This window comes from Microchirus variegatus (assembly GCF_963457635.1).
Source record: "Microchirus variegatus genome assembly, chromosome: 15".
Taxonomy (NCBI): Eukaryota; Metazoa; Chordata; class Actinopteri; order Pleuronectiformes; family Soleidae; genus Microchirus; species Microchirus variegatus.
The window spans coordinates 26,018,393-26,037,217 of record NC_139816.1 but is presented as its reverse complement, the minus strand read 5'-3'; the positions used below and the strand labels follow the sequence as shown (position 1 = coordinate 26,037,217).

The window sequence follows — 18,825 nt, the reverse complement described above, 5'->3', positions numbered from 1 at the left end:
TGGCTTAAAAACTCATGCTTATGTGTTTTCATGCTTATGTGTTTTTCAATTCACGCCATTCGAGAAAGCCGGTTAATGTTTACTCGTGTGTATGTGCCCCTTCGCTTGGTCAGACAGTCATTTCCTGTTCCTCGCTTCTTCCAGCAATGTTTTTCTCTGTATTTTTTTATTTTCCCAGCTCTGCCATGATGAACGTCTAAAATAATGCTATCTCTACCTTGATCATATTGCCGGTACCTGCTTAGGGGTTGCGTGTTTATAGTTTCGTGAAACTATTTTATATTTCTCACAAGATCCAAGACTTTGTGAGACCTCCTGATTCTGAGGACTCCGGGTCAGCAGCTCTGATCTTGCAAAGCTGTTTTTCCTCGAACAGATGGTAGGGGGAGTGGAGACAGACCTCAGTGTCTTGCAAAAAAACATTTAATTTGATTTTAACAATGACTCTTAAGCTGTTAAGGTAAACATCTTAGTCCCACTTTAAGCTTGCTTCTTGCAGGGGACTCGGCTGGGTTCACCCAGGCTATAGCGTTGTAAGATTGCCATAGGAGCTCAGTCATAAAATATTACTATTTTTTCAGGAACAGTGTACTGCAGGAATGAACTAGGTGACACTTTATTGGAAAGTGTATCATGCCAAGATGCACAAAAAGTAGTTTGGGGTTTTTGGCCATGCCCAACAGGAAGTCTGCCACTTTGGAGTTTATCCATATTTCTGTTGGATTTTATTTGTTTGACTCTTTCTGAGAGGTTATTTTTAAACCCAGCTTGGTTTATGTCCCTTCATGCCCCCCCCCCCCCCCCGTGCAATTAACACAACTTTGCACCTAATTGCTGTGTTGATTTGTGCTCTGATTTACTTCCACAATATGCATTTATCATTTACTGGCCCCCAGTGAATTTAAATACCTCTCAGACTCATGTTGGGATCCTGCCAGGGTAAATATTGTTGTCTGCTGTTAGTGATTACAAGCAATTGTTCTTGAGCTATTAAATTAGCAAAATGGCTCTCCTCGTAATGCAAACAAATGCAAAGACCATAGGAAGTTCAGCCTTTCAGAAAACCTTTGTCTAATCACAAACAGGTGTGTGATTTTGCTTGTACTTCATCACTCATGCTGACTTTGATTCCCCTTCCTCTTCATGCGTGTGCTTGCACTGCTCAATGTGCAGAAAAGTGAATCTTTCAACTCTGTATTGCAATGCCACTTCTCATGCTGTTGAACACTCTTCTCCTGCTCTTGCTGCTGAGTGTCAGGCATGGCAGCTCATTCCCTGTTGACTTAGACTCCTGAGGAGCAGCAAAGGAGCGATTCAAAGAAGTCCTCAGTGGAGAGGGTCAGACGGGATGGAATACAGATCAGGGAAGCTCTTCCTCTGCTCATATTTGTCCTTGGAGGAGAGAGGAGGGGAATAGATTACAAACTTCCAAGTTTTCATGTCTGGAACTTTTGGCTGTGACATTAAGAGACCGAATTCCAGACAGCAGACATTAAGTCATGTTTTTGACCTTTCTTGTCTTGTGACATGTCACGTCACTCACTCACAGTCATTTGCACTGGTTTAAATAGAAATGTAAGTATTTAGTGATGTGGTTGTTATTTTCATGCAACATCTATGTTAACATTCAGTGTTGCAGAATTGTAGCAGATACGTAGCTTTTTGTTTTCCTGTAGGAGAAGTATTAATGTCCTTCGAGCATGTCCTGATGAAAATTAAATAATTGAATTATCTCTGTTTACAGCATTATCTTGCTAATTACTTAAGTGAGATAAACATTGTTATGCTTGCAGTGAAACGTGTCTGGAGAAATCTGCCTCAGTGTGTGACAGGAATTCTCTCAACCAAAGTTGTTCACAGTTGTTATCAGGCCACAAAGATCAAATATCAGCATCCACTGTATGTGATGTTACTGTGAAGCAACTTCAACCAATCATTCTTCCCCCTATCTCACTCATTCCTCACTCACTTGTTGAAGTATTCCCATATATGATTCATATCAGGTCAAGGCTCACATGGACCAAAACCACACTTATTGTCTGTCGTGTTGAGTTTAACTGGTGCTTAAGACTCAGATCTTTAAATTTTATTTTCTGAAATGACATTTAAATACTAAATTACACACTTGACTAGAGGATATTCCCTCAACACAGCTGACAGCTTGATCCCCAGAATAGAAAAAAAAGGTGGCATTAGTATGGTAATATATGCCAGAGACGAGTTAGTTTAATGTGATGCTGTACTGGAGATCATCTTTGCCAGAAGCAATACTATCTTGGATGCTTTTTTGGCCTCCATATATTGCATGGAGATATTTTGCTTCACACTGTCACTAAATCAGTTTAAAAAATAACATTCACTCAAATACATTCAGCAAACGCCGTGTCTAGGTTCATGGGTGTCCGGGAAATCATTGATTTAATCCACGTCTGTGTTTGTCTCAGCATTTAGTAGCCTTATTCAATTCCCAGGCTACACATGTACTACGACTCCACTTAGAAATTCATAAATTCTCCCCTGGATGTCCCTGCCATCTACATTACCCCGGCAGTACAGAGCCATCAAAACAGAAGTTTAAAAATTGCTTCTTCCTTTATTTTTGTTTGGACGGACAAAAATAGAGTGCTTTGGAAACAATGCAGCAGTTACCTGCATTTACTTCTTACGCTGTTAACACTTCCTTTATGTTTCAGTTTCACTTTGTTTGGTCAAATAAAAGAAAGTCCAGCAAATATTTTCATCATTGATGTTTCAGAGTAGATATTCTACTTCTTATTTACACTGGCGTGTGAATGGACAGTATATCTAAATGGTCATGTGATGTACATTTCCAGGTGTGTTCACGAACTGAAACACATGTTTGTGTGTCATGATGTTTATCGTTTTTATCTGAAAACACCATTTCCAAATGAAAATGTAGTAGTATGGTTGCAGTCTTTCTCCAAGGCAGTGGAACACTGTCATCTGCGGAAGTGTAGACCTGCCACAGAGGAGAAAACAAAGTTAGTTGTTTCTCGTTTTAAGAGGTGTTTAGCATCCTCAGCAGACAGATGTAGTCTGAATCCTTCCGCGGTGCAGAACAGCTGCTGTGAAGTGAACAAATTATACTGTAAACATGTACAGTGATCAATCAGAATAATTAGACATCATTAATTCACTCAGTTTGCGAGAGGAACCTGCGCATCGCCAGTGGAAATGCTCTGTATGCGTTCGAGCATCGAGGAATGAACTATGAAGTTCATTGCCGAGTAAATGAACTTCAATGAGTAAGATAGTTCCAGTAGCAAACAGAGCTTCTCCACCATTGAACTCATCCCTACTAACATCACGCAATAATCAATCAATGAACCAAGCAATCTCGAGAAAACATTCTTGTTTAAGGCCATCAACTAAATTTAAGAGGTAATCACAGAGCACTGGGATCAATGTCTTTAAATGGTTGTGTGTCTTGAGCATTGATGCCATATTGTGTGATGTACAGCTAACTGTGAAGAAACTTCTTCACTCATGTCACTCTCCACCCTCTTAGGTAACTACCAGCTCTCCCCGACTGTGAACATGCCACAGGACGACATCGTGATGATAGAAGACGATAGGCCACCCCTGCTGCCTGCCCACCTCTCAGACCAATCGTCCTCCAGTTCCCACGATGACATGGGCTTTGTGGGAGAGAACCCAGTGCCCTGGATCCACGAGCTGCCTGGTCAAAATGAATGGTGAGCATAATTATTCATAAAATGACTTCAGACAGAATCTCAGTGGAAGAATGCAGGCCAGTGTTTGTATGCGGTGCCGGTTAGCTTGTATCTGAGTTATTTTGCATGCATCTGTGAGAATTTGTTTGGCTTGTGGGCTGTGTTTCTTATTCTGATCTAGAAAACCAGAGGATCATTGGATTATGCAGAAAATATAACAAAATACAGTTTTGAAGGAATACCTAATTAACATATATACACATATATATTTGTATGTATATATATATATATATATATATATATATATATATATACATATACATATATATATATATATATATATATATATATATATATATATATATATATATATGTATATATATATATATATATGTATACATTTATATGTATACATTTATATGTATACATTTATTTTTATTTATTTACAGGCTGAATTAACAAGCCAGTAAACAACATTGTTATTCCAAGTTTGTTATGAAAAAGTTATAGAATTTTGCTTTAGGGCTTTAGGTACATACCTATCTTGGTTTAAGTAGCTGTTATGCATGGCAAATCTCTCTCGCACTCTCTCTTACTGTGTGTTTATATTTAATAATGAATGATGCAGCAGTAGCAACTGTCAGACTTAAAGTAAAAAGAAAATAAATACATAAATAATCTCTCACGGTATTTTTACTTCCACAGCCCCAACCACCCATTTGATTTCTGTCCCCTGCTCACCCCCATACTATAATGTAGATCCTGGGCTCATCAGTTGTTGTTCTGTGTGGACCTTAAGTAAAGGAATTCTCAAGAGCAGTTTAAAACAGCACATAGGTGTTATAAATAATTTATAACACCTATTATTAATTATTATAATTATTGTGTGATTGAAAAGGCTTTCTTTTAAATCAGAAACTCAGAAGCCCTGCAGGTATGCATTATTCAGGTGCATGAAATCAAAAGACAAGGCATCCAAGTCATGTCATCTTTTCAAATAAATGACACAATCACGATCAGAAATTTCACATTTTAGCTTGTTTCTATCCCTTGTATGTTTCTTTTTTTCTTTTTAGAGTGAGTCATTTTCCTATAAAGGTTGCTGCTCTCTCTTATAATTGGCTGTTAGAGGTCACATGTGCACAGACATGCAGCAACACAAAAACACACTTAATTATTATTTCCAAGGTGGAATGCTGACTGCCATGAATTGAGATGTTTTGTTTATTTATTTCTTTTTCAGTATTTTTTCTGTCTGTCTCTCTCTCTCATTTATTATGAATGAATAGATTTGCTGATTGAACATGTGATGTCAGAACTATGTCATTGTGGATTAGGGTTTACAGCATATGGCTGAACCATAGCCATGACCTCCTCACACGCCCATGACCGTCCAAACTCCCACAAGCACATGCATTCACAGAGCTACACTCACGTATACATGTTTTGCGCCATAGGAAACTGAAGTGCCTCTGCCTTGGGTTAGTTTAAATAATTTATGGCCTCAGAGTCTCTCTCGCTCTCGCTTTCACACTTGTTCTTTCACACACACACGCACGCACACACACACACACATATCCTGTTATCTCATTTCTATCTTTCTCTTAAACCCTTCTGTTACCAGACTGTCGTCGCCGACAGGATTTGGCTTGCGTACTTCTCATTACCGTAACTCCTAGACCGCATGTGATATCTGGAATATTCAAAAACTGTGGACTGGCGATCTGTCCAGGGTGTAACCCGCCTTTCACCCTATGTCAGCATCTGCAAGACCCTCATGTGGAGCATAAAGTGGTAGAAACTGTTAAATAACTGCCAGATATCGAAAATGAAAGTTATCTTGGAAAAAGGGGCAGAAGCACTCACTCATTGCACTCAAATCCAGACGGTCTGTTTATCAAGATGTTTAAGAGGGTTAAAGAGGTCACATCACACATTCACAGGCCCCATTTACACCTGGCATTAGAATGTGTTTTTTTGTGATCGGACATCGATCAGATAGCTCTTCACCACATGCATTTTCACCTGCAACTAACATGTATCTCCGGTGCCATGTCAAGATCATGGTCACCCCAACACCTCACCTCATCAATAACAACAGTTTTAGCTGCACATGAAGTCACACTACTGTTTAGACTCCTCTTTGCTTTATGACTTTGTCTTCGATAGCTGTACTTGGAGCCACCAACGTGTTTCCGCTCACATAGTTGTGGTTGGAGCAGAGATGCATCAGCGACGCGTTGCCTTTACACTTCTGTTCAATGTGGTCCTAATGTATCTCTAACCACCTTCCGAAGTTGCTTGGTGTGTCCTCTGGTGTATTTACACCTGTACTTACAAGTGGTCAGGTGCTCTCTGATAGCAATCCGATCTCAGAAAACGCATTTTAATGTTAGGTGTAAAGGGAGCCACAGAGGCAGCCATACTCCAATGTATGGGAGCTGTTTTTGCAACAGCAGCACCCTGAACATGTTGAATATTTATTGTGCAGCGCTGTATAGTTCTCACCTCTGGCCAGCAAGTACTATACAGCCATCCTTTCTAGTGTAATGAGAGGCTTCTTTGCTGAGGCCACAGCCAAACCTGTAGTGCATATATGCATATACAATACACAGAAATGTCAGGCTTACTTGTAAAATAATTATTATTCCGGCTGTATCTCCTCATATCCTCTTCTGACCCTGTGGGATTTAACAAACTTAGATTCCCTTTATTTTTCATCCCCTATTTATGTATATTTTATTTGGCACCAGTGCTACAGTAGCAACTTTGTTTTTTGGCGTTTGAAATTAATTTAATCCTGAATTACAACTCCCTGTACAGTTGAGGGGGTAATCGAAGGTTCATTCTAGCATCAGGTAGTAATTATTATGAAGAGGCAAAAATAATGTACACAAAAAAATAATAAACAAGACCCTTATGTCACCCCTTAATTGTTTATGCTCATCCAATATGTCCACTTAGTATATTACAGTTATACATCCCCAGCTCTCCTTTTGTTTCTTTCTTCTCCTGGGCTGCCTTTTCAAGGCAATGATACCACCATGCATTACTGTGTTAGAGTATGGCAGCCAAGATGAATGGATGTTTCAGAGGCAGAAATTCTCTCACACAAGACACACAACTTGACCTACTTTTTCCCTCTTGACATCCCCATAGCCAATATCTAATGTGAGTGTGTGTGTTCTGTGTATGGCACCCGTTTGTTCACATTTTGCTGTGTGAAGACATATGCCTGCTTTGCTTTTTTCTTGTTGGCTCTACAAGCCATCCAATTGTTATGCACTGCTCCACAGCTCCACGTGTGAATATAAAATTGGCTATAAATATTAAAATCAAAATACTTTTATACCACCGTTAAAGTTATAATGTAGAGATATCCCAGCTTTTATTTGCTGTTGCTGTATTACAGACATCTTCATGAGCATTATCGTTCTTAATGCCAGTCCTTTCTATTAGCTAGGTGTTAGTAACATGGAGTTTGGTAAAAACGGCTTGTGGACATTAAGATTTTGTACCGTTTGGCTCTTTGACAGCCAGCTGTAGAAAAGCGTCCAGGTTCTCAGTGTGTGGGGTTAAAGGCTGTGTGAATGTGGGATAGTGATGGAAACCAGCATGTGTTCTCCTTCAGGTTTCACTGGATAAATAAAGACGGTAAATTACAACTTTGCATAGCTACACTAAGTTCACTGGAGCAGCATGTCCTGACCCATCACATTAATTCTCTGTGCAGTCTCTGCCTCCCCCTTCATAACTTTGAATCTGAAGCCAAACAGGAAGGGCCACATCCAAATGATTTACCCTGAAACAGATAAGACACACTGGCAGATATAGTGTCTTTGCACAATGATTTGCATAACTAAGATATTTATTTTCCTGCCAGTAACACAACCTGCAATGTCAGAAACACAATTTAGTGCTCAATCATGGCAGCTCCTACTCTGTAATACGTGCAGGATCATCAAAGATACAGAGGGTTTTCATACCAGACGTTGATAAAGCACAGTTGCTGGATCTGTTCTCCCCAACTGGGGTTTAATCCAATTTCTAGGTTAGTATGCTTACAAAATAAGTTCCAAATAATGCCTTTGAAATGTGAGATCCTAACCCTAAAAAATAATAAGACATAATAATAACTAGTCATAAATCATTTAAATGTTCAAGATCTGCTGTCTGCATTTTCAGGCATTTGATTTCTGGAACGTCTGTCCTTCCATTTTGTCTGCTCAGCACCAGCATTTACATTTGTATGAATATTTCTCTTTTCTCATTGCCACCTCAGTTGTTATTCTAATCCTTACTTAGATGAAGTTTGTAACAGCACCGTGAGGAGTGTAAATCTCCTGCATGCACAAGGCTGAAGGTGCACAACTTGCCTTTGAAGTTGAAGCTCTGTTGAACCAGAATATTCAACTTTTTTTTGTCAAACTTTGTTCTCTTGATTTAACTGTTCATTGTTTATTTGCACAATTAAGGAGAAATATATTGTAAACCATTGACTTTTTTAACCTTTGTACCCTACCTCTAATTCATATAAATGTATCTTGAACCCCAAGAGTACCTTTGAATAGAAATGCATTGATTTATTTTCCATTAGTTGTAATTGACTTCATAGATCAACCACAACAATAAGTAGTTTTACTGTTGTGGCACAGCTTTTACTTAATCAGGCCATAAACATATGGCACATTACTAAACCTTACTAAACCACATTGTTTGGTCCAGATTAAACTCTTTCAAAACAGGACAGAGATAATCACACATGAGATACATCATTAATGCAAGAGTATGTGCTCATGTAATTACTGTTTTTACTACTAAAGTTAATACTAAAGTTTACCCACATAATGACTATACAGGGAAGGCATTTTGGCTCTATCTTATCAATATTATTAGTGATATTTTACAAAAAAATTAAAAAAATTAAGAACTTATTTGGGCTGAAAATGTGAGAGACAAATGTCCTAACCCACAAACCCACAGTTTTCTATAGCCTAAACGTGAGGTGAGTGTGTGGTAAGTGAATTTGCTCCGAAGTGCAGAAAATAGACCAGAGTGTGTCTGCAGCATGTTAATCAGTCTGAGGTTTAGGAAGTATGACACATCACTGAGAGTTGGGAGCTAATTACTAACTGTTTGCCCATGGCATACAGGCAACTATTACCATAACCACTGTTATCATAGCTGTCCCACAGACCACCTGTGTTAGGTTTTATTGCTTGCAGGACAAAGGTGATTACTCTAAGACAGCAAGGGAAGCTCTGCCTCCTCTAAACTGCCATGGAATAAATGGTCATATATGCACTGTTGTATTTACATTTCATTACTAAAAATGCACTAGAACGCAATCAACTATATGAACGAATATGAACAATCTATGCTTTTGTTCGTTCGTCTGATGTGATTTTCTTGTCATGTTTTCCCTTTATTCAGATCAGCTTGAATTGATCTTGTCAAGATAGCACAGATTTTAATTTTTTTTTTGCCTTTTTGCCTTTTTTGTCTAAAAGGTGGAACCACTTTTTGAGATAGTCTTCTACCAAAGGCACACAGGGCAGAATTTATGTATAAATAACTGGCCCTGAAATTAGCTTCCCCTGTTTGCAGGAGGAAAGGAGACACTTGCACATGAAATCACATAATTGCCTCTTGTGTTGGTAATTGAGACGGTGCAATTTTCTTAATTGAATATTGGTTGTTTTGATTGAATTAATGTGTTAATGAGCATGAACAAAACAACTTGTAAAAAACAAAAAAACAAAAACTTAAATATTTAAATAAATGCATAATCTTCACTTTTCTGTCGAACTTTCTCAATGGTGAACTGTCTACAGCGTCAAATGCAACAAAGATATGCTATACATGTTGTTTAAAAAACAACAACTATCCTGTGTATTTTTTAGCTGCAGTCAGTGTGATGGACTGAGGGCAACAGTGAGCTGGTAGAGTAAAAGTAACCACCTTCAAAAAGATAAATTACTTTTCAACTCAAACCACTGGGGGCACTGCCAATCTGGATGAGACTGACAGAGGATAGGTGTCAATTCTTTATTGAGGTGAGTGAGAAGCGGGTCAGTCAGTGAGACAGAGAAAGAGACAAAGAGAGAGAGAGAGAGAGCGTTACACTGTGTCCTTCTCTGTCTTTGTGAGGTGTCACACAGGTGGAAATATGATTTCCCATGCAGCTATGACACAGCCTGTCAGCCAGCAGAGATGAAGTGGGATTGCACTGGCACACACACAGACACAGACACACACACACAGGTTTGTGCAGCTATTCTTCTTAGGACCCTGCACTGACTTCCATTCAAGCAAAGTGTTATCCCTCACCTGAACCATAACCAGTTAATACCTAACCCTTACCTTACCCTAACTACAATTCACATCATAGAGCTAAATCAGTTTACCAGAAAAGTTGATCAGTTTACCAGTTCTGCCTCATCAGGACCAGGTTTTGGTACCCATGATCCTGTTAAGGTCATTATTTATGCCAGAAAATGTCCTAATTAGGTAACACACACACACACACACACACACACACACACACACACACATTAATTCCATTGAGAAACATTACCCAGGAAAGGCCCAAAAATGTCACAAAATAAGTTGATAAATAAATAGAACTTTTCCCAAAATGTCCTCAATCCCAAGGTCTTAAAGTGAAACTGGTCTTCACAAAGATAGACGCTCAAATACAGAAAAACAGTCTCACGAGTGTTTAGATACACACTGGCTGGTAAACAATTTCACAAATTAACATATAAAGTGGAAAAGGTCTGCATAGACATGAGCAAACAAACTTCTGAACTAACACAGGAGGCAGATTGCCTACTTCAGTTGACTCCCTAATAGTCTCCATCATCAGTAATGTAACTAAGAATCACAAGAGCTCTATTAACCATGTGTTTTTCCCATCAAGCTATCAGCATAAGTACATATAAATGCAAACAGTATTGTAGTACATGCACACACACACACACACACACACACACACATTGTCTGAGTAATCTCAAATGTCCATTTAAGTTGTCAGTGACTTAAAAACAATGTGTTACACACACACATGCAAATTGCAGACATTCCTGAAATGCTAATATTCCCCTCCGTCTTTATGAATATTTACTTGTCTCAGCGGTGTACCGTTGCTACAAGCATGTCATACATGCTCTCTTTCCTCCGCTCACCTTGATGATTTGCATCTACGCCTTCTTGGATTGCACACTGTGTTTGTCTCTGCCCTACACTGCTGCACTGTGACAGTGCACAGGTGGATCTCAGCGTGAACGGTGCCAAAGGAACCTCCACACACACTCAAAGCGAGGTATTTTTTTATGTGGTCAATCAGTCTCTCACCATGAATCGGCCTGGAGAAGTTAATTCTAGTTAAAACTCTAAATCCAAAAGAAAGACTGAGGACTGTCGCTTCATCACATGTCAACAGAAAATACACCAAATCACACAAACCTTTACATATGAATAAATGTTTATCATATTCAAACCATTGTCAGAGTTAACTCAATGCTGGTGAAGCCAATCAGCTCCTCACCACTGCCTATGTAATGTAATGTTCTGTATTTTATTTCTGTAGCCCTTTACAACAACCCACAGTTGACCAAAGTGCTTTACAAAATAAAAGCATTACAGACACTCAGCATTAAAAGCAGACGTTAAGAACAAACTCATGAAAATAGCAAATAAAAATACACAAAAATAAAATAATAATAAAAAGAATTAAAAAAGAATAGAAACTGTCACCACGCTATTGGGTATTACAAGCCATTTTAAATAAATCTGTTTTAAGTTTGGATTTAAAAAGGCCCATGTGTTCCTCAGTGTAGCAGTGTTTAGGTCTCATGTAGCCTGGTGATATTCCCGCATGGTGCACAGGAAGTGATTTGTTTTATAAGACAGATGGAGGCAACAGCAACATTGTGCTCGTAAAGCAAGAGGGCTCGACTGAAATTCACACACAAATAGTTCCAGGAACTACTGCTGAAAATACTGGTCATTCAAAAAAAAAAAAAACACAAATACCAACAGTTGTGCACTGTAGCTTTAATGATTAGAATTCTGCAAAGGTGGTCTTTTACAAGAATCTGTAATTCTCAACATTTAATATATATATATTTATATATATATATATATATATATATATAAATATATATATATATATATATGTATGTAATATATATGTGTGTGTGTGTGTGTGTGTGTGTACCTTTCAGTGTCTGCTGGTGCACCTGCTGCCAGCATCACAGACCTATACACCAACTTCTCATGATATGACTGAAAGCACCGTCAAACTCTTTGGCCCAGCTCAGCTCTTCATGCAGTCAGCTGAATTGCCTTTGTCCAAACTTCAGAAGGACCAAGAATCAACTTTCCCAGCATTGCTCTCCACCTCTGAGGCATTGAAATGAATGCACAGAGCTCTGCGATATAGTGGCTCAAACAGAGCAGCACTTTTCTATATAGGATGCTTGAGACTTGCCTTTTTGGATCATTTTTAAATGAGGGTAAGAAACATTGGAAGAGGGTAAAAAGAAGAAAATCCTATCATGGTGAATTATAAGCACAGAGACATTTTAACACGTACCACTTAGCAACAACACAGATGTGCAGTTTGTCGCATTCAACTGTCTGTGAGGGAGACAGGAACGAGTTGATGCAAAATGCAAGTTAAAGATGTTGATTTGCCTGTGAGCAATCCTCAGGCCGGTTAATTTTAGATGATGGGGGACTTCAAATGCAGAGGAAAGCATTTGCTCGCAATGGCGGAAATTGCTTTTAAACACTGCTTAAAGAAGGGAAGATGAGAGAATGTATTATCCAAATGGACTGGGCCATCTATTAAAAATAACTCAGAGGCATGGACAAGATGAATGATCTGTGAAAGAGTTTATACCACTCTGTAGATGATCAAATTTCTATGAGAGTTCAGTGGCCAAGATATTTTTATTGTCATCTGTTCAATACATTTTTCATCAAATATTCGAGCAAAGCAGCGATCGTCCCTATACAGTGTGGGTTAACTTCTTCATAGCTTCAGCCAGAGAAGGTTGTTTCTCTTAATATTTCTTTCTGCAAGTTGGCAGTGTTGGAGCTTAAGAAGAATCATGATCAGAGCAAAGTGATTCAGCGCAGTATCTCACTGCACTGAACTTTTATATTCAGTTGAAAGTGAAACTATGATCTGTAATTGAGGACTGAGTAGCAAGCTTATTTGATAGTTTGTCACATAAAATTAGTTTTGTGTTCATTTAATTTGCTCTAAATTTGCTTTAGAAACTTCTGTGGTTATCAAACTAAGCTCAAAGATATGAAGGATTGCCCTAGTTATATACATATTCACGCTAGAGTTCAAAGTGAAGGTAGAGTTCAAACGATTAGTACGCCTGGTTCTGTGAGATATTTAAAAAGACACACACACACACAAACACACACACCTAATAATTTCTCTCGAGGTTACCCTGAACCCGACCAATTGATACTGTGTGAACCAAAATAAAATGGAATATCAAAACCACAGCTTAAACCAACAGATCCGATGTGCTCCAAAGTGAATTTGCACCACTGCTGGGCTGTCTCTCTGAATGTCACTCTAACTGTTCACAGATTTCTCACCATTCCTTCTCAGACAAGCATGGTTTCTAATTCAACCCAGCTGTAATAGCTCTCACACACGCCAACTGTCTCTACCTGCACAACATGATCCCACCTGCTGGGTTCTCGTTTTTTTGTTGTTTTTTTTCTATGTCCTATGTCTGATAATTTTCCCTTAGAAACACAATCCTGCAAGAGCGGAGAAAATCCAAATTCAGGCTGAAAAAAAACATCCTTTCTCATCTGTGCCGTCTCAGTCACGCTCCGACAGATGACATTTGCGGAAAATGAAAAAAAAAAAAAGAGAGGGCAGGCTGTTTTTTGTGGGCTTGGAATGATGAGCAGAGAAAAGCAAGGGATGATGAATAAATGAATAATACATCTGTGCTGTCATTCTCTTCTTCCTGCTCCACCTCCCTCTCTTCGTTTGTCAGCCTGTGCTGGTCCTGTAAGGCAGGCTGATCTTCGTTGGGATTGTCAGGTGTGCGTGACAGCGAAGTGACGTGATGTTCACGCCGGCCTCTCTGTGACATATGAAACAGCTCCTTTGTTAAATGGGGTTGACAAACCAAATAGGAATTGTTTACATGCAAACAAGTGGTCATAAAGGTGTTTTTAAGTAATGCAACTACTGAAGAGTGTGACGAGGAGCATATTTCAATAGGGTACATCTACAAAAAAACATATTTATACTGTCTACTAAAAATATGAAAGATGTTTTATTGAAATTTAGGATATTGGTGATAACAATGCAAACAGTTATTTAATAGCAATTCTCGACCATTAACAGAACAATAGAATCAGTGACAGCATCCTCTCATGCATTTAGCATTTAGACTATGCATTACGCTGCCTCCCCTCCCTTCTCTGTGTCCCCTCAAATGGCAAGATGTGCTCACCTTAATTGTAAACGCACTTTAATGCATTCAGATACCCGTGTCCCCCTCTCCGAATCTCCTTTACCCACTCCCCTCCGATTTTCAATTAAGATCCAGACAGAGATAGAGGATCTCAAAGGGAGTGTGCTGTGGTGGGCCGGCCTCCTGCCACTGCTCCAGACATACAGGACGAGGAGGGGGGTTGTGGGTTATTGAGTGGCCGTGACCCCACAGCACCCAAACCCCATTGGAATATCACACATCTTAGCCAGGCCTCCTTTTCTGAAATTGGGGGTGTGTGGCAAACCCAGCAGAGGTGGAGGTGTCCTTGATTATAATAGACATTGAAATAAAGGTTTGGACTGTGTGTATGTGTGTTTTGGGCTGAAAGGCTGGAGCGTATGAATATTAATAGATTGATTTTTATCTCCCAGTCTTATTACCAAGATACCCTCCAGCAATATAAAGACAACTTGAGGCTGATGATTATAAAATGTATTCTTTAATTGGATAATTATTGGATTAAAATTAATTATTTTAGAATCGCTGTGCATTGACCATGACTCATGTAAATGTAATTTTTTTTTTTCTCTCCTGTTTCTCCCTCTTTCTTTTATTCATTATCATTAACTGCAGCTCGCTCAGTCCCGACGCGGACCCTGATGGTTCATTCCAGAGGGAGGGTTTTGGTCGGCAGAGTATGTCCGAAAAACGCACCAAACAGTATAACAACCCAGCCGAGCTGGAGGTCATGAAGAGCCGCAAGTCAAAGAGCATGGATTTAGGTAAGTGCTATGGAGAGATGGATGTTTATTACATCCCATTTTCCTTTACTTGCTTCCCCAAATGAGCTGCATACTCAGGTATATAGGGATGGCACCCTATAATGTCTGCCAAATGGTAACAGATCATAGTACATCACTGCAGAAAAGTTCAACATTCAGGAATATATTCTAATTAACCCATCACCACATGTTTATAACTTTATGAAGGTGGATTGTACTATTTTTCAATGGTTACTGCTAACTAACAGAACTCCAACTTCCCAGAGTCTCTAGTGGTTGCCTAGCAACTGGTCCTGGCTAAGCAATAGCTAGCTCGCTGTTTTATATTTAGTGTACATTCAACTTGAGAAAATCAAAATTTGATTGGCATTGGCTATTATGACCATAGTGCAACATTCCTTATAAAAATGTCAGGCCAGACAAAAAAGAAACAAACAGCCAGAATATACAGATGTACAGTATTTTTTTCATTATATACTTTATATAATCAGGTGCAGCAAAACAGCAGCATACACCTGTGTTACCCCAACAATAAACACAAACAATGCAACATTAACAGATACGTTTACCTTATCAAACATGGAGAGTCCAAACACCACCTATGTCCTTATTTGGCCTCCACATCCCAGTACCTTTTTTTTCCCAGTGAAGCATGGGTGAAAACACCAGGAACAAGTGCACACTGCCCTTGTGACTGTTAAGTGATGGGGAGGCTGGTGATGCACTCACACACAGGCACACACTGGAAAACACAGACCGTATCCAGGGAAGAAAATGGTGTCAGTCAGAAGCTCTCCCACAGAGGCTGGGGCAGATGCTGCCTTCTCTTGGATCACTGGTTAATCACAACAGATAACAACTAACTCTCCTCCACAAGGAGCCCAGAGACCAACACAAACCTTTTGACTCTCCACAGAGTTGGTCACTGCACTCAGTGCTATGTGGTTTTCAGCAAAACATTTTTGTGTTTGCCCTTCAGCGTTAAAACTTCTACGTTATTTAACAAACTTTTAGTTGAATGAGCTGCTTCGAAGAAATATGTTAAAAGATCATGGGATAGATTTCACTGTGAACATAATTGGCTAAAAACAGTGTCCATTATATTCTTATGTTGGAATATAATCAGATATTACTTGGGGCAGGAAGTGAGTAGAATGGGCAGGCTTCTAAGATCCCACCACGATAGTCCTCATAATTGCAATTGCACATTTTATCATCAGGTTGAATCAGCAAAAGCTTCTTAATTGAGCCAACTGGCGTCAGCATGTATTTCAGAATATCAATTAGTTTGAGAAACTAGTTGTTTTTAGAAGGAGACAAGATGCTACCTCACATAATGTGTTATTGATCTTTTCATATCTCTATTGTTGTTCTGTCACTCCTTGTGATGTGAAAAAATGACTTGTACTTTCATACTTGAGATTGTGAAATATCCTGCTAGAAATGCCTGCACATAAAAACAAGTCATAATACATCAGTGAGGATAGCATAGTGTTGAGGTGTTGCAGGGAAAAAATGAACTAATAACAACTTTCATAGCATAATCACTGACATTATTTCTGAGCAGAGACATATCCTGCTCACCACAAGCTGGTACAACACAGGCAAAGCAGGATCCAAACACAGACCAAAGAAAAGGCATGTGAAAAGTAAAAAGTCAAGAATGGAACTTTGAAAATATGGTTAAACAGGCAAGTAAAGGCCAATAAATACAAACACAGAGCAGAACAAAGACAAATACATATGGGAAGAAACACTGACAGGGTTTTTAAATAATAAGCAAGAACTGTAAAGTTGGACAGAGAAGCTGCAGGTGAATACATAAGTACAACAGGTGAGCAAGTGTAGTGGGGGAATAAAAAACTCCAGGGACAGTCCAGGGACATCTGGTGGGTGGAATGAGAATGGTAAGTCAGTGGGAAATCCATGCAGAATTGAGCTGAGCATGGAGATGAGGTGTCGAGGGTAACAGACTGCGACACAGGCTTGTACGGTCTGTGTTCAAAGTGAAATCTACATATTGTGATTAGCTATGACGCACACATGTTCAATTTATCACAGGCATGAAATACTGTAGTTTTTTTTCATGGAATGATTCATGAAATGATGAAAGATGGCCTATGGGTAATGTAAAATAGAACTGGGAAATGAAATTAAAGAACATATTCCCAATGCTCACCCTTAAGCCTTGTCTTTGTCACAGTGTTGGTCAGTGACAAGTTTGCTTTCAGAAGTTAGGTGAAATGAAATGTGTAACATACCTCTCTGCTTTTCATTAGCACATTAATAAAGCTGCCCTTTCCTTTCAAAGCTACCGTGACTAAGTTAACACGCTGTCCCCCACTGACTCATTTTATTCCTTCACTATGGGTACTTTTGTCCCTCATTTTAATCGTGTTACAGGTGCTCCCAAATTACATCAGCAGATGGATTCTGTGACTTTGAAGTCCATCGTTGTTGAAATGCTTAACCAGTCAGACATCAAGCAGTTCAAACCCATTTTAAACAGAAAGGGAAGGAAAGAGAAGAAAGGCATAAGGTGTTGTAGCTGACAGTAATAGGTTTCCACAGCCATTTTACCTTGTGAGCGTCATGATTGACAGTCTCTTGTATAAGGTGTGATATCAGCACCACTTATAGTGCTATTCTCAAGACATTCAGTATCTGCCTGCACTTTCTGTTTCTGCCTCTGCTTTGCATGTGCTCAGTGACATGACACAGAATGCACTAACCACTCGACGTTTATGCTCTTAAACAGTAGCACATGAGATTAACTGTAGCACAAGAACCAGTGGAGGTAAGCAACCATGTCCAGACCAGCTCAATACAGCAGTCCCTAGCACATAACCAGGAATTATTAGCTGTGTGATCTTGGCACCTTTAGATGCAAATGGAGGAGAGTGTTTTTGGAGGTAATTACAGCATGATCAAATGATGGTTGTTATATTACTGACAGCGAGTTGCATGGCATTGAATAGAGACTTGGCAACTAATGTGGGATCTGGTGCCATTGTGCTTGTTCTGCAGTGCAAATTATTGAAGAAAACACCCCTTTACTCCAGGAGGTGTAGTGTTAGAGAGAGCCAGGGAATGGAGTGGCATTTGCGACAGAGAGACATTGCCAGTTCATTGCCTCTTCAGCTCAACTGCAATTGATCCATCATTGTCAGACAGTTTTTAGCTCAGATTTCTGCACATTAGAGTGCAGTTACTCTATTAAATTAACACAGAATGAGCTGATGACTGTGTCACAGGGAGATATTTTTGAGTGAATTCAATGAGAGTGCTAATTTTAAACTAACATGCTTAATATACAGCACTGTGTTTTAGCAATGCTATAACAACAATAGAGGATAATTGTTTCTATTTCACTTTACTGGAACACATCCAGATAATATTTTTGAACTTTTTATTAAATAAAAATAATAAAAATAATAATAATAATTAATAAAAAAAAAAAAAAACATGCTCTACAGGTTCCAAGTAGCATGATCTACCCTTACGCTTGAACAATAACACAGCTCTGTTAATACTGCAGTGGAACCTTAATTCATGTTACTGGTAAATCCTGGGTTTGTCCTACTATTCCATTTAAAGAAATATCTTCTGCAAAAAATGTCTATTACGCCAGGTTTATTCAAGACAAGCTTGAGCTTTACATACACATGTTGCATGAGTTAAACTGATTGACAGCTTGCTAATATAGAAGACCAGCTTTAACTCTCATCACTTCATTCCAAATTCACATGATCACAGAATTTGACAGACAGAAAAAACAACAGAGCTGATGGTGCCTGAAACGTTTGCACTACTGTTCCTCTTGTGGGACATTTGGAAAAAGACATGTATGTGACATTACCT

General features: G+C 39.0%; 1 protein-coding gene across 1 annotated transcript in view; it reads left to right on the top strand.

Moving 5' to 3' along the window:
* The window catches only part of LOC310937743 (partitioning defective 3 homolog), a gene marked incomplete at both ends in the record, with an annotated part of 330,453 nt that overhangs the window by 198,091 nt on the left and 113,537 nt on the right, over positions 1 to 18,825 (top strand). The window contains 3 exons of the mRNA XM_083902083.1: positions 3,530 to 3,716; positions 14,816 to 14,964; positions 17,723 to 17,761. Of these exons, the coding sequence (XP_083758209.1) occupies positions 3,530 to 3,716; positions 14,816 to 14,964; positions 17,723 to 17,761 (375 nt within the window). The remainder of the gene's footprint in view (positions 1 to 3,529; positions 3,717 to 14,815; positions 14,965 to 17,722; positions 17,762 to 18,825) is intronic.